Here is a 16347-nt window from a genome sequence, read left to right as displayed (position 1 = left end):
ATTGGGCAATCTAGATTGGACAGATCCATGTGCTCGTCACTAACTTTACCTTCAGTATAACCCAATACAAAACTATCATTATCCATATAGTGGAGTTGTAGATCTTTGAGAGATGGTTGAAGAATATTATAGAATACATCATACATGTGTAATTTACTTAATTCTAAGATAGTAACACCTACATACACTGGAGAATCATATTCTATTTTTTCTTTATATATTCAATTTGGCTATAATTTTTATATCTAGTTATATTCCTAAATGTTGGTTTACTTATACTTTTCATTATCTTTTCTTCTCCATGTAAGAACTTACTTTGAAAGAAGTGGAGGGGATTCATGCACATTCTTCCATATAGTGAATTGTTCATTAATTTCCTTACATCCTTTTCTGCTTCAGTTTTAGCTGTTGCTCTTTTATTAGTATTGTTTTGTATATAATCTCTACATACAAAATCTTGTTTAAATTTAATTACTCTATGTATTTTTAGTTACTTTTACTCCCATCTTAACATAGAACTTTAACGTCCTATATTGAACCATGTATTCTGTTTTGTTGTTTTGGTCTAAGACTATTTTCTCTGTTTTTGTTTTGCCTTTCTCTCTTTCTCGGTATCCCAATTCATTATCATTTATATTTCTCTTATCGGGCATTAATGCTAGTTCCTCTGTTCTATCTTTACATGTATCAGTATAATCGATATTGCAAACTATATAATAACCTTGATCACTATCATCTGGAATATTTAATATAGTATCAGGAGTAGTAGTAGTAGTAGTAGTAGTAGTAGTAGTAGTAGTAGTAGTAGTAGTAGTAGAAACCTGGAAGTCCCTATGAGGTAGCTTTTGCCTCATTATGGGACTTCATCCCTGTTTCACCATTGTTGACTATCCTATCTCCCATTATACAGCATATGCCCCCTCTCTATATTTTTTATATTCTGACGTTTGTGTTCTTTTATAAAAGTAATTTTCTTCTTAGGACAAATAACCTCGGGTTTGAAAGAGTGGCTCCATTCATGTTTGTCGTGTTTAATTTGTGAATCAAACCAATATGTACATCTATCACAATAGTAATATTTAAGGTTATTTTTATTTGGTCGTTCTAACAAGGTTTCTATGTTTTTAATTAGAGCACAGTGTTCTGTAGTATTATCTCCCCAAACCAATATTCTGACATCTATTTTATCTTTATCAAAATCATCCACTGCTTTAAACAATTCTACTTTACCCCCACCACAAGGTGTGGATATCCAAATACTAATATTGTACAATTTTTGTATTCATAATATATGGCCGAAGTCATCTTCATCTCGTTGTCGTGCTTCAATTAGATTATTTACAAATTTACTCTCACGTGTTGCATTATTGAGAAAGCCACTTCGCGGATCGATAGAAGGATATAGCCAAGCAGTAATAGCCGGCTGCAAGCAGTTATATTTGGAATTGCGTATTTTCAATATTGATTTAGAGTTTTTGAGATCGGGGGGTAAATCTATATAACTACAAATAGATGCTTTAGTTGGTTCAATATTTATCTGAATACTTTCATAAATTTCCTTTTCAAAGTTTAACCTTTGAGTGAAGTCTCCATTTTCTTATACTGCGTTAATAATAATATAGTCAGTGTTGAAAAATATTTTAGTAATTTTAAATTCTTCTTAGGTTCTTTTTTGTACTCACACTCAGCTGTGATCTTATCTTTAAAACTCTTAACTTTTCTATACTGGTATTAGTTTTTAATTTCTTCTAAAGAGTTAATGATGGCTTCGTCTATGTCTTCAATGAAATTTCCTGCTTTATCAGTAATATAAAATTTTTTCATGTTCTGGCTAGAGTTTATATCAAAGTATTCTGTGTTTTCTTGATACTTGCGATTATGACTATCTGAAGGAGTAGTTAGCGCTATTTTATTCCTAAATTCTTCATGACATTCTTTACACTGATTCTTAATTCTGGTTTAGATATTGTCGTCGGGTTTATTTTTAGTTTTAATAATATCTTTAGTTTCAGTTTTAGTAGAAGGTTTGACATAGATAAAGTCTCCATCCAAATCATACGTTTTCTCTATAGTTTTAGTTGAGGCTCCAGTTTTAGTTGAGGCTTCAGTTATAGCCTCATCCAAACTAGAATCAGTGAAATTGCTTCCCAGATCAAACATTTTATCCAATAGTTCTTTATGTTTGGGATCGTATGATTGATGTCTGTATAAACCCTTCTTTGTTTCAAGGGATAAATTACAGACGCCGCAAAAGTTCACACTTGTGACATTACTGTTTGTTGAGTGAGACATGGTGTGTTTTATTTGGGAAAATTTTGGAAAAAATAATATTTGGAAAGAGAAAAATGAAGTGTGATAAGTTTAAAAATAATCCTTGGAAAGAATGTTGCAATGATTGCAAAGAATTAGAATATTGTTGTTATATATGTAAAAATATAGTTAAATTAAAAAAGTTATAACTAAAAAAGTAAAGTTAAAGTAAAAAAGTTATAGTTAAAGTAAAAAAGTTATAACTATCTAAGAATTTGAGACAACCGATGCTAAACAGCTTAGACTTACCAGCAGCTAGTGGTATGTTATCTACTTTTCTTTTATCTTTATTCTGTTTAAAGAGTTCAATGTATAGTAGGTTGAATTGAAGTCATAGCAAGAGCCATTGTGGAATTTTACAGGAATGAAGTTTTGTTGTTTGTATCTCAAATTACATATTCTACCTGCTGGTCCTCTATATTTACCAGTTTCATGACAATGATCTCTTACTTTATTAATACGTGTTTTACTGCAGATATGACAAGTGTTATTAGTTTCATGATATAATTTATCTTCTTCATTAAATATCATTTGTTTGTTGCTCTGGAAGTTATTCTCAGTTTCTATTTCTAATAGATCACTAGCACATCTTTTGATACAATCAAGACCAAAGTAGTATTTGAAATTGCATTGCCTTGTGTAACCCACATTTATTGGTATGTGTTCAGCTATCACATATTTGCTAGTTGAGGTCGAGACGTTGGTGACACAACATTCTATATCAGCAATTATAATATTTTTTATATTCTGACGTTTGTGTTCTTTTATAAAAGTAATTTTCTTCTTAGGACAAATAACCTCGGGTTTGAAAGAGTGGCTCCATTCATGTTTGTCGTGTTTAATTTGTGAATCAAACCAATATGTACATCTATCACAATACTAATATTTAATGTTATTTTTATTTGGTCGTTCTAACAAGGTTTCTATGTTTTTAATTAGAGCACAGTGTTCTGTAGTACCATCTCCCCAAACCAATATTCTGACATCTATTTTATCTTTATAAAAATCATCCACCGGTTTAAACAATTCTACTTTACCCCCACCACAAGGTGTGTATATCCAAATATTAATATTGTACAAATTTTGTATTCATAATATATGGCCGAAGTCATCTTCATCTCGTTGTCGAGCTTCAATTAGATTATTTACAAATTTACTCTCACGTGTTGCATTATTGAGAAAGCCACTTGGCGGATCGATAGAAGGATATAGCCAAGCAGCAATAGCCGGTTGCAAGCAGTTATATTTCGAATTGCGTATTTTCAATATTGATTTAGAGTTTTTGAGATCGGGGGTAAATCTTTATAACTACAAATAGATGCTTTAGTTGGTTCAATATTTATCTGAATACTTTGATATATTTCCTTTTCAAGGTTTAACCTTTGCGTGAAGTCTCCATTTTCTTATACTGCGTTATTAATAATATAGTCAGTGTTGAAAAATATTTTAGTAATTTTAAATTCTTCTTAGGTTCTTTTTTGTACTCACACTCAGCTTTGACCTTATTTTTAAAACTCTTAACTTTTCTATACTGGTAACAGTTTTTAATTTCTTCTAAAGAGTTAATAATGGCGTCGTCTATGTCTTCAATGTAATTTCCAGCTTTATCAGTAATATAAAATTTTTTCATGTTCTGGCCTGAGTTTATATCAAAGTATTCTGTGTTTTCTTGATACTTGCGATTATGACTATCTGAAGGAGTAGTTAGCGCTATTTTATTCCTAAATTCTTCATGACATTCTCTAAACTCATTCTTAATTCTGGTATAGATATTGTCGTCGGGTTTAGTTTTAGTTTTAATAATATCTTTATTTTCAGTTTTAGTAGAAGGTTTGACATAGATAAAGTCTCCATCCGAATCATACGTTTTCTCTATAGTTTTAGTTGAGGCTTCAGTTTTAGTTGAGGCTTCAGTTATAGCCTCATCCAAATTAGAATCAGTGAAACTGCTTCGCAGATCAAACATTTTATCCAATAGTTCTTTATGTTTGGGATCGTATGATTGATGTCTGTATAAACCCTTCTTTGTTTCAAAGGATAAATTACAGACGCCGCAAAAGTTCACACTTGTGACATTACTGTTTGTTGAGTGAGACATGGTGTATTTTATTTGGGAAAATTTTGGAAAAAATAATGTTTGGAAAGAGAAAAATGAAGTGTGATAAGTTTAAAAATAATCCTTGGAAAGAATGTTGCAATGATTGCAAAGAATTAGAATATTGTTGTTATATATGTAAAAATATAGTTGAAGTAAAAAATTATATTAAACATTTGGGAGACCATTATGATAATCCAGATCAATATCTGGCGTGTAATATGTGTAAAGTTTACAAACATTTTACTTTCTTTAGGTTTAGAATTGGAAGACGCAGATTGTGCATCTATCTTAATAGATATAGATATACACATACCAAAGATAGATTCAAGGAATATGCTGAAAGGTTTAATATAAAAGTGTAGTATAGACAAGAAATAATATTTTGTGATGTACATAAGTGAATTTGCAAACGAGCTTATTACTATTTTCTAGAATTAAGCCATTTCATAATTTAATGCTAGACTTAGAGTGAATATGTAGTAGTGGATAAAACAAGGAAACCAACAAGCAGTAAAATGTGACCCTATTCGACATGTGCGATTAGCGTTAGGAGAAAGGGTCAATTTTTCCTGCTGGTTGGTTTCCTTGTTTTATCTACTACTGTTGTTTTAGTTCCAGCCAAAGTCAAGGACATCGCTTTTAGTTCGGACTTTTTCTTTTCATACCAAAAATATATCCAGGTTAGTGTTTTCATGCCTTATATCGGCCCAGGATGGTCTTTTAACAATTCCAGTTCCAGATTAAGGTAGTTGCAGATTAAGAAGATCAATTGAAAATTAGTACCTATGGATAAAATGATTCATGCGGAAGGTATTAATCTAAGTTTGATTTTTAGTAACCAATAATAAATTTCCAAGAACGTAATTTTAGGCGAATAGAAGCTGTCGCCACTGTTGTTCACAAAAGCCAAAGTGTACGCTTTGCGGCGTAAAAGACCAGGATTTGTTTAATTAGCCGAGACCAGGTGTTTATCTTGTGAGATGAACATCTGGTCTCGACTAGGTTTTGACACGGATGAGTATAGTTTAGTCTAAAAATGTTTCAGGCCATTTCCACTTTATTGATGCCGGGGTCAGAGAAGAGAGCGGCAGCGAAAACTTAGCAATAGCGGACGTGATTCGAATTTACACAAGGTTACGTTTATTGTTTATATTTTTTTCACAGTTTAACTTGAACCAATAAACTTTGATCAACCGCTACACATTGAGTTTGAGACTGTTCAGAGTGATTTCAGCACCAAAATTGTTCTGTGCTATGATTTTTTAATCTGATCAGGGTAAGAAGGCAAAAGGTTCGTTGTTTGGCAACAGTAAAAATTATGAAGTTTCATGAGCGCTATGTTTTATGATATTACTTTAATTCGTTTTGTTACTAGTCGTGCTCGGTCTAAAAACCAATTGTGAAACACATCTATGCCGCATTGATTATTTTCAAGTAAGATGACAAGTAAGTATTCAAAAACGGGCTCATGAAGAGATAAATTAGCATTGAGAAATCATAGATATTTCCCCCACTTCCATTATAAAAGATGAGGCCTGAATAGTAGGAAATTTTGGTCTGTTTTAACTCTGATTCATAATATTTTCACATCAGAAAACACTCTGACCGGAAAAATTTCTCAGATTAAAAATTTAGTTTAACCATGGTAAACTTACAGCGTATCGTTAAAAAACAGTTTCTATTTATCCTAATTTAACGCATCTGATGAAAACCTTCTCAATAATACACGGCATTCCAAATTGAGAATCCAAAAGTTACCGAATTGATCTGGGAATGATATTAGCGTCAATTGCTACTTTTACAACTATTTCAACGTGTCTTAAAGAAAGAAAGAAAGACAGAAAAAATAAATTTCTCCTTTATCATAAAAATTATCAACAATTTATTAAATTGCATAATACATTAAATAATTCATAATATATATCAATTAAAATTATTTACATATCAAAGGTATCTCGAAGAGGACAGATAAACGGGGCTATTAAGCCCACCTAGTATCTGCCCTGGCCCACCTAGTGTCTGCCCTTGCAAAGTCTTAGTTAAGCTCTTGTTTTTTCCTTTAGAATCAATTTAATTCAAGTAATTCAAGTTTTCCATGCCAAAAAATTTAATCTTGCAAGATTAAATTTTGTTCTCCGATAGGTTTCATGCAGTTTATCTCTTTTGCATACTTTAGCAATATTTTTGTTGTTCGTTAAAGAAATTTTACATTTCCCGGAAACATTAAGGGAACCAAAATTCAGTCAGAAATTCCAATTTAAACAGGATAGGCTATTTACCTCATACGCTCAATTACACTAAACTTTGTGTAATTAACCACCACTGATGGGCAAATTTGGGCAACGACTTGAGTCTCTTCAAAGGCAATTTCGATGATTATTTTCAATGGTCTTTGAACAGCTCATTGCGTCTAATTACATTTTAATTTTTCCCGCTGAATCAAAAGAAACAACCCTAGTCGGATTCGAATGGTTATCTTGCAAGATCTTGCAAGATTTTCTTCCAAAATCTTGCAAGATCTTGCACGATAACCATCCATCTTGCAAGCATATTGAAAGATAACCATTCATCTTGTAAGAATCTCGAAAGATAACCATTCGTCTTGTAAGAATCTTGAAAGTTAATCATTCGTCTTGCAAGATAACCATTTATTGCGCAAAAAACCGTCCTACATCCTAGTGACCTAGTCTTAGACCGAAAAAACTCAAACGTTTGCAATATATGAATGTACACATATTCTGCGCATCGACACAATTAATATAATAAAACATCACAGAATTATTAATTTATAACATCAGAAAAGTGGTCCATCCATATTTAAGAATAAGAAAACTTATAACTACTCTTGTTTTTTTTTTCATTTTATTAGGTTGTGAATTATTAATTTACCTCCTATATTTATCTCTCAATCATTTGTTTTCATTCTGTTTTTTATTGTTATGCTGATATGAGCAGAGATTTTTCAAAGTTTTTTAGTGTTCCTTTTTTGGCACTTATTGTTTTGTTACTTACAAAAGTTTGAAAAATTCCCTCAATTTTGCTTAAGATTGATTGATTTTGGTTAATTTTTTCTTCGCTCAAATTTGTTTTTTTTCATATTTTTTTGCAAGAATCTTGAAAGATAACCATCCGTCTTGCAAGAATCTTGCAAGATAACCATTCGTCTTGCAAAATCTTGCAAGATAACCATCGTCTTGCAAGATCTTGCAAGATAAGCATTTTTGCAAGATTCTCGCAAGATCTTGCAAGATAAACATCTGGTCTCGTATAGGGAAAGTATAAGACTACTTTGAGAACATTTTACTGCTGGATTATGTGCTGAAAACCTCAATCAGTCACCCTAGCTGTTATTTTTTTGCTAAGAGCAGTAAAACCTAACAATATAAAATCTGCAATTATTTTGTTCTGGATTATTAAATGCAGAGGTCAATTGGGTTATTATAAGTGGAGATCTAAACTTAGTCCGAACCATATTTCAGGTCTTCAGTACCTCAACGCGGATGGCAGCTTCAAATGAGATACTCTCCAGAAGCAGATGTTGATTTCTTCTCCTTTTACAGAGGAGAGGTCAATATGCAGAACATACATGCATACAGATCTGTCAATTTTGAAGAATCCATGGACACTAGTAGTATAGTAAGTTGCCTAGTGCTTGTAGGGGGGGGGGGGTCCGGACCCCCCTACAAGAAATTTTATCTCTGAAAAAGTGAAATCTTGTAATTTTTTCAGAGTGTAAGGCAAATTACTATACTTTTCAGCCATTTCATTTTGAAGGTTCATGTAAATTGAAACTTGGGAATTGGGTTTTGATGGTTTTGAATTCATGTTTTGTGCGCGATTGAGGGTAAAACTTTAAATTGGGATTTTATTTAGTTTGGAGAGCGGGGAAATGTTTGGACTTGTCAAAGATTTGTTTACGGTGTGGAATTTACGAGGAATAGAATCAAAGGGAATTAAATTTGTGGAAATTTAATTTAATGGGTAGACAAAATCAAATCTGAATGTTTTTAGGGGCTTTGAAATTATATTGCGGTAGTGAGGGAAAATGTTCAAATTACGATTAAAGACAAATTGTGTCGGTGAATGGAAGACTTCAAGGGGGCTATTTGGGGACCGAATTAAATTGTCTGAGTCAGTGTGGTATGGATTATTTTGTTATGGAATGTCTGGAACTATTCCTATTTTCCTACAGTAAAGAAATGAGGTTTTGAAACTTGAAGTTTGGAAGTTATAAATATTCAACCTCCATTTTAAAGTCTCTACTTAAAGCGCTACGAGCTCAATCTATACAATTTGCTCAATGCTTCAGTGAAATGCATATTTGCAAAATTTGTGACATTTATTTTGACGAAAATCATGAAAAAAACGCCCATTTTTCCCATTATCACTCTGATATATACATAAAATTTTGTACTTTATGTTGCAAATCTGTTTTTTTCCTCCCAGAACTGAAAGCCCATTTAAAACACAAGTCATACCTCCAGCCCAACCCTTTATACGACTATCGTTTTCTTGTAACTGGTAAAGTTCCCGATCAAACTTGTCCCTTTTGTAAGGAGGTCTTTTATTATAAACTTGAATTGGAAGAGCACCATTTAAAAAACAAGTGCTTGGGTGACAAGGTGCGAAGCCTCTTCAGGAGGAAAACGGGACAGAGACTCTAAAGTACGTTTCCTTTTTTAATTTTTGAATTGAAGAAAACAGTTTCTTAACACTTTACTTTGCATATTTTTAACTTTCCTTTCTTTTAAAGATGTACTAATTAAACTATACAAAGCAGCAGTATTATTTAAACTGAGTCAGAATCATAAATAACAATACGTTGGCGTTTAGTAGAAATAACTGGGGAGTCTCTATTACTTTGAACTTCTTCCTCCTCAATTATTTGTGGTCGACTAGTGCTGGGTAAATTATTTTTGCTCTCCTCTCTTCTTTTGATTTTCCTTTTTCTCTGTTTGATTACTGACAAAGGCGTGTAATCGTCGCTGGTAGAGGGACTGGTGTCAGCTCTCTCGCTTTCTTCAGCTTCTGTCAAAATAAAGGGGTTATGGGGAGTCTCATGGTCAGACCCATCGCTCATTTCAGAGAGGTTTGTTAAGTCAACAACGTCTTCAAGTTCCTCTTTTGAATAAGTGCGCTGATTGAAACCGCGATCAGGGGTCCCCCATCCAGACGCTTCCCCACCCTCGGGTAAATTGAAGACGTTAATATCCTCTTCTGATTCGATTCCCCAATCGGGCTCATCACATATTTTCTTTGAAATGTACTCATCTCGAAGAGAGAAATGTCCAAAAGGCAATGTTGTTTTCCGGTCAGCATTTATGTATCTCTTATCGTCGAACGCACTCAAGGCAATTTTGTTCACACGTACAGTTTCTAGTTGATGTTTTGTCGAAGCAATCTTTACATTTTCGAGTCTGACAAGTTCACCGGTTTCGAGGGTTTTTTTGAACAGCTCATGGTGGAGTTTTGACTGGGCAAATTTCTTGGTGCCCTTAGCAGACATTTTTTCGAAACCGCCCGCAATTAAAGAATAAAGTTTTGGTTTGAGTGCGCAGAACTCTTCAATTGGTGCTCCAGCTAATTCATCTTTAAACTTTAACACCACTTTTTCATTAGACCGATCATATAGGGGGTGGTTTTTTGGGAGATTAGAGAGATAAAAGTGTGCAATTAGGTTTGGGTTTTTTGATAGATCATCGTAAAAGTTACCCGTTTGTACTTTGTAGATAAAACTGTCCGTGTCAGAGTATAAAAGATGGCATGAAGTTTCTTTTTTCATCACATTATAATGGAAGTCCATCATGAAAAGTTTGGACAGTTTCAAAATACATGCGCCCACTATGGTAGGCTTGCTCCACATTATGTTCTGTTTCGTTTTGGTAATGAGCGACAGATTTTCGTCAATAACTTTTATAGTCCTAATGACACCTTCAGATGTAGCCTTTAAAAGTTCGTCTTCAGTGCGGACAAAAGTTACAGTAACTCGATTCCTTAAACTTTCACAAAGTTTACCAAATGTCGAATTCGTCATTAGCTTGAAGAAATCCTGGTCAAGTTTTGATGTTGCTTCTTGTCGCCTTTGGGTATTTAATTCAACATATTTTGATAACCACTTTGATTGTTGGAACTTGATAGCTTTATGAATCTTTGTTACTATAATTCCTTGTTCAACAAAGAATTTCAGGTTTCTGAAATGGGTAACGTAATGCGACTTAGGATGGAATGTTTGTCTGAGTTTATTTGTTCTTTTTGTTGCTGAAACCTTCAGTGCGTTTTTCATTTGGGTCTGGTACTCACTGAGCTCCAACGGGTCAATTGGTTGTTTGTCAGAAATGATTGGGAAATCCGAATGCTTCTCATGAATCGCATCCGGATATTCCAGGTCCACTTCAACAACAAACCCAATCTCTCCATTATCGTCGGTTTGGAGAATTTCCTCAAGAGTTATTTCGGTTACCAACTCGAACGCTTTCTCAGGTAGTGGATAGTTGAACATAACCCCGCCATAAAGATTATTTGCATCGATATAAATGATCGATGCCAGTTCTTTTGACTCATCATAGTGGGGCAGTGAAGGACTGTTAGCCCTTTCTAGCCTTGAGCTGAATACTGATGCCACCCCACCACGGATCATTCTTTCAGTCATATCAAGCAGCTCGCGGTCAGTCAAAAGCTCAAGTTGTGGTTGGCACACTTTAAGACATGCGCTGCCTGAGAGATTTGATGCGGTGTAAAATTGCGCGCAGTCAAGCGAATATGTTTTATAGCACACAGACCTCAACTCCTTAAACCAACATGCCAGTTGCAGAACGTCTCCAGTGAGGTACAGCTCTAGAAATTGCTTTAGGTTCTCACAATTGAATTCTCTGAAAACTTTTTTCAGCTGATCAAGTTCCGCATACGTTATGTCGATGCTGTTATCCTTCAGGCTGTTTTTCCAGTGTCGTATACCAGGAAGTTCGAGGTCGTTTAGTTTGTCAAAACTATCTACATAAGAGTAGGGAAAGTTTCCTTTGTGTTTTAGCAGCTCACGTTGTTCATGACTATATCCACGATAAAAGTTATCCAAGATTGTGAATTTGTCATGTGGCAGAGTCTGTACTAATTTACTCAGGCTGCTGGGCATGATTTGAAACTGTCAATGAATCGTAAGTACTCTTAGATAGCAACCTCATCTCGTTTTCGCCTTCTAGTCTCAATGTATACACCATAGTTCAAAGCAATGAATTTTTCATCGTTCGTGGGTATCACTTCAATCTTTACATTTGCTGTTGCGGAGTGCAGGGTTTTAACAATGTGATGAAGATCATAGTTCATCATATTATGAGCAATAACTGGTGTATAATCAAGTGTTCTGCGCTTCAAGTTACACTCATTGTGAGCATAACCTAGAAATTGTCCCCGAAAGTGGCAATGATCCAGAACTTTTTCATCATCAGTTTCAAAGGGAACATCGCAAATCCAACAACATGTATGAAATGTTTTTGAAGGTGGTTTCCCAATGAAGATGTGATACTTCCTCTTCTGATGATAAAAGAATTTTGCTAGCTTCTCGATCTTGGACAAAAATCTCTCCATGCAGTCAGGACCTGTATAGATGTCAAAGTGTATGGGTTCAGGGTTTCCTCGCTCTATGACCATTAAGCAATAACTGCATGGTAGATGTTTCTCTAAAACATGAGTACTGGAGACATTTGGATGATTTTTCACTGTTGCTACTGGAACTATCAATGATTCAAGGGCCAAGTAAATCACAAAGGGTGAAAACCATCTCGCAGCAAAATTTTTGAATGTCACTTTGTTTTTCGTTAAACTAGGCATAGTTATTTGTAGCGAATCTTGTTCGAGACTTTTTTGCTGATGTGTGTTGAAGTATTCAATGGAAGAACAAATGTGGAAACAGTTTCGACACAGATAACTTCTTTCACGATATTCTTTTCCACTAATTTTTGAGATGAGTTTGTGTAAGTTTACTATCAAAACATAATGGTAAGTTTCTCCATTGCTGAGTAGAAGTAAGTCAAGAAGGAACGGATAATTTTTTCCAGCGGAGAGTCTCAAGCAGCAGTTGTTTTGACTCATACCTAAAAACAATTTTTTTTGGAGAGCTTTAGTTAGTGAACACGGTTTTTTATTTTTTTTTACATCAATTAATTTCATTAGCTGGCTCTTTTTTTAAGAAATTTTTTTGTGTTGATTTTTGGATAACTTTTGCAAAGAAGTGGGTTACCTGAAAACGTTGACCTGAACTTCGTTTAAATCCTCGAACTTCGAAATGTCCAACAGGCTCATCGGCATATCAAATTCACCAATCGGTTGCTTTGCTGAAGGGTTCTCGCTGCTATATGTCAAAATATTTGTCCTGGGTCTGAAGCAGGGTCTAGGCGGTTCCAACTTCTCTTTCAAGTAGACAAGATGATACCCAGCAGTGAAACAGTACAGAAAGCACTTGTCATCATTTGCGTTGTGTATGTTCAGGAGATTGGAGTCTCTCCTCAATGGATGGTTATCCGGAAAAGGTATGAAGCTGCTCCCCATCACTGGAATATAACGCACCAGTTTGACCGTGATTTTGTCAATTGTCTGCAGCTGCCATCCGCTTCCATAGCTTGAAAAAGAAACCAGCTTCGAAACTATGTTGTCCACTAGTTCCTCAAAAACGGTATCAGTTATACCTGTGTAGTATACCGTTGTTGTATTCGTGTTAAAGTAGACGCTGACTTTTTCTGGTTCTTCTTCTCCAGGTTTTTGAAGGGTCATCTCAACCATCAGTTGTATTTTTTGAGGGTACTGATTGGTGTGTTTTCTGATGATTTCTTCAATCTCGTTTCGTTTTCTGAACAAATATTCCATGATGTCTAGATCGTTACTGGTAGGATGAAGTTCATAGTAGTTGATGCCCCCCTTGATTGAGCTGACAACTGGCGTTGCGGGGCTCGATTCAACTGGATCCATTTCGTAGACTGGAAGACCGTGTTCGTTGTTTATGTGACGGGCAAAGTCAAACTTTGACTGAAAGCCCATACGACATGCATAACACACTTTCAGAATAGGTTGGTGATGAGAAACCTGTGAATGTTTGCGTAGGGAGGGCAAACTTTTCACTTGTTCTGAACAACTGAAACAGCTGAACGTGGGCACGTTTGGATGAATGTCATGCGTCCTTAGCAAATGCTTGTTCAGTGCTCGTCTATCAGACAACTGAGCCGGACAGTTTGTGCATTGCAGAGGCATTCTGACAGAACTGATTGTATTTTGGGATTATGTTGTTTTTTAAAGCTAATTGATCAAGATTGTAAGAAATAGTAATTAAACTAGAAACTGCTTTATAAAAGTTGAAATAATGATAGAAAATTGTTTTATAAAAGTTGGTTTGAATTTGATAAAGAAAATGTTTAGAGAAAGGTTGTTTCAGAAGCAATAGAAATTGTCAAAGATCCAATGTATTCAAGACTCGTAGTTTGAGTTTTGTTTTGCAAGAATTTGATAAGTATTTTGAGAAAGTGTTCGCACACACGTTTAGAGACAGTCAACGGAGCAAAGTGAAAGTTAGAGAAATACAAATTTACACGCTGCTCCCAGTAACGCCTAAACAGATCAAATGTCAAACATTATCTTCCGTTGAAAGGTCAATAATAGTGAAATTACTAATACATTAGCTCAAAATTGTACCAGTGAATTTTGTTTCATTGCATTTCGGTATCAAACATTGAAATCAGATTCTTATATATCTTATCTGGTTCAGTTATAAGTATGGGTTGGCGCAAAACATGATAAACTTTTTTCTTAGGAACAAATAATTGCTTCCAATCGACTTCCAACACAATGTCATGAGCGCTCAGAAAAAATTTCCAAAATCGTTAATCAAGGTTTTGAGATTTTACCAAAAATTTGCCAAAAAATTGATTTTTTTCATAAAAAATCTACAATCAGCTGATGGTCTGTTAGGAAAAAGTTTTTTCTTAGGAACAATTAATTGCTTCCAATCGACTTCCAACACAATGTCATGAGCGCTCAGAGAAAATTTCCAAAATCATTAATCAAGTTTTTGAGATTTTACCAAAAATTTGCCAAAAAAATTGATTTTTTCATTGAAAATCTACAATCAGCTGATGATCTGTTATGAAAAAATTTTTTCTTAGGAACAAATAATTGCTTCCAATCGACTTCCAACACAATGTCATGAGCGCTCAGAGAAAATTTCAAAATCGTTAATCAAGTTTTTGAGATTTTACCATAAGTATGCAAAAAATTGACTTTTTTTCAGAAAAAAATGTTCGAAAATACTAAAATTTCCCAAAAAATTATTATAATATTAGTTGGTCTGTAGTGAGTCATTTGATTGAAATCAAAGTGTTTTAGTAGAAGGCTTTAAGCGAGGATTAATTGGTATTTCAAAAATGGAATAACTTACATATTTTTCTGTGGTTTTTGATATTTTTTTCCAAAATAATGAAAATTTATTGTTGTTCATTCTTCTTTCTTCAAATTTTTTATTTTAAAATGGTTTGTTTGAACCTAGCTCACAGTGAGCCGATTGACTCTAGTTATAAACAATTCTACTTTATTTCATAACCTGTACGTTTAAGTTTTCTGTTTTGAAGATTTAAGGATTTCTTGCATTCAGCCAAATTTGGTTAAAACTCTGTTGTTATAAAACCAAAAACAAGAAATTTAAATTTATCTGAGATCAAGTAAATCAATTTTTGGGAAACTTCAACACAACACACATTAGATTTGGAAACTACTGAACCTTTGGTTTCAATATATTGACAAATTCTTTATGAAATACTTCCAATATTTAAAACAATTACCCGCTCACATGTGGAATTATTGCTTTTCACTTTGTATAAAAATCAAATTTTTTGACCCACAAAATCCAGTAGTGCATACAGTGTTGTACATAACTTTCGAATGATTTTGCCAAAGAGTATGAGATAACTGTGTTAACTGAAATTGTTCCAGTTTTAAGAAAGTTTTCTGTTAGTCTGAGTTTTCAAACAGCTCTCTCACACAGGTCGATGATTTTCTTTTCTTTGGAGCATTGATGGTCTCCGGGTTCTCTGTGTTCACCGGTGTAATTTCAATAGTGCAGGCTGTATCCTGATTTTCTTGGTTGTGTTCAGTTTTTATTGGAGTTGCAAAGTTAGTACCTGACAGGTTGCTCCAGAGACCACTGAAATTTTCTTGAGAGCTGCTAATGCAATTTTTCATATTTTCAAAGAGAGATGGGCTGGATGCTGGGGATACAGCTGGACTCGGATCAATCGCTGGAGTAACTGCTGGTGTTGGTGCTGAGGGCGACTCAGGTGATCGAGGTAGTCCCCATAAGTCAGCAAGATCATCGCAAGCTTGGGTAACACCTAGTTGGTTCTCAAAGAATGGAACTGTATCACAGTCGTATTTGTACAAAATTTTCTTGACCGGAGCAGGTAAATTAACTATATCGTAAGCCACAAGAGGATCCTCCAGTTTCGAGGGAGGAATAATACCACCTGACGTGATGTACGATCCTTCGATCGAATCTGATGACGGTTTATCAGGAAGTTGAGATAGAAAGTTTAGAAAGATTTTTGGAATCATGCAATGTTGTTGGGTATTCCAAACATCCTACTCATTGAATTTCTTCTGTTGTATGAGGACAATAAAGTTTTCGTAAAAAGTTTGATATGCAATTGTCCATTCCCAGGAGCCTTCGCTTTCACACAGAATATAAGACATTTCTACATATTTCAGTTTTGGTGAATTTTGTATTTTTGGGAAAATCAGAAATTGAAACAAACAATTCAAAGAATTCAAGAAATAAATGGAGCAGTTGGTTTGCTGTTATTCAATCGCAAGTAAAAAAGTGAATGAGTGGGTTACCAGAATTCGGTTCACAACTTAAACAGTTGGAAGTTTGTACTCATGTGATTAACTTAGTAGGTAAACTGGAA

At 34.3% G+C, this 16347-nt stretch overlaps 1 protein-coding gene across 1 annotated transcript in view; it reads left to right on the top strand.

Annotated features, from left to right (window-relative positions):
* Window positions 1–16347, top strand: part of LOC142348073 (uncharacterized) — a 67249-nt gene that overhangs the window by 34637 nt on the left and 16265 nt on the right. The window contains exons 4-5 of the mRNA XM_075399239.1: window positions 5454–5541; window positions 7888–8044. Of these exons, the coding sequence (XP_075255354.1) occupies window positions 5454–5541; window positions 7888–8044 (245 nt within the window). The remainder of the gene's footprint in view (window positions 1–5453; window positions 5542–7887; window positions 8045–16347) is intronic.

The sequence above is a fragment of the Convolutriloba macropyga genome, chromosome 10 (genome assembly GCF_964194025.1).
Source record: "Convolutriloba macropyga chromosome 10, txConMacr16.3, whole genome shotgun sequence".
NCBI classification, from domain to species: Eukaryota; Metazoa; Xenacoelomorpha; order Acoela; family Convolutidae; genus Convolutriloba; species Convolutriloba macropyga.
The sequence above is the reverse complement of the archived record's forward strand: the minus strand, read 5'-3'. Positions and strand labels throughout refer to the sequence as shown.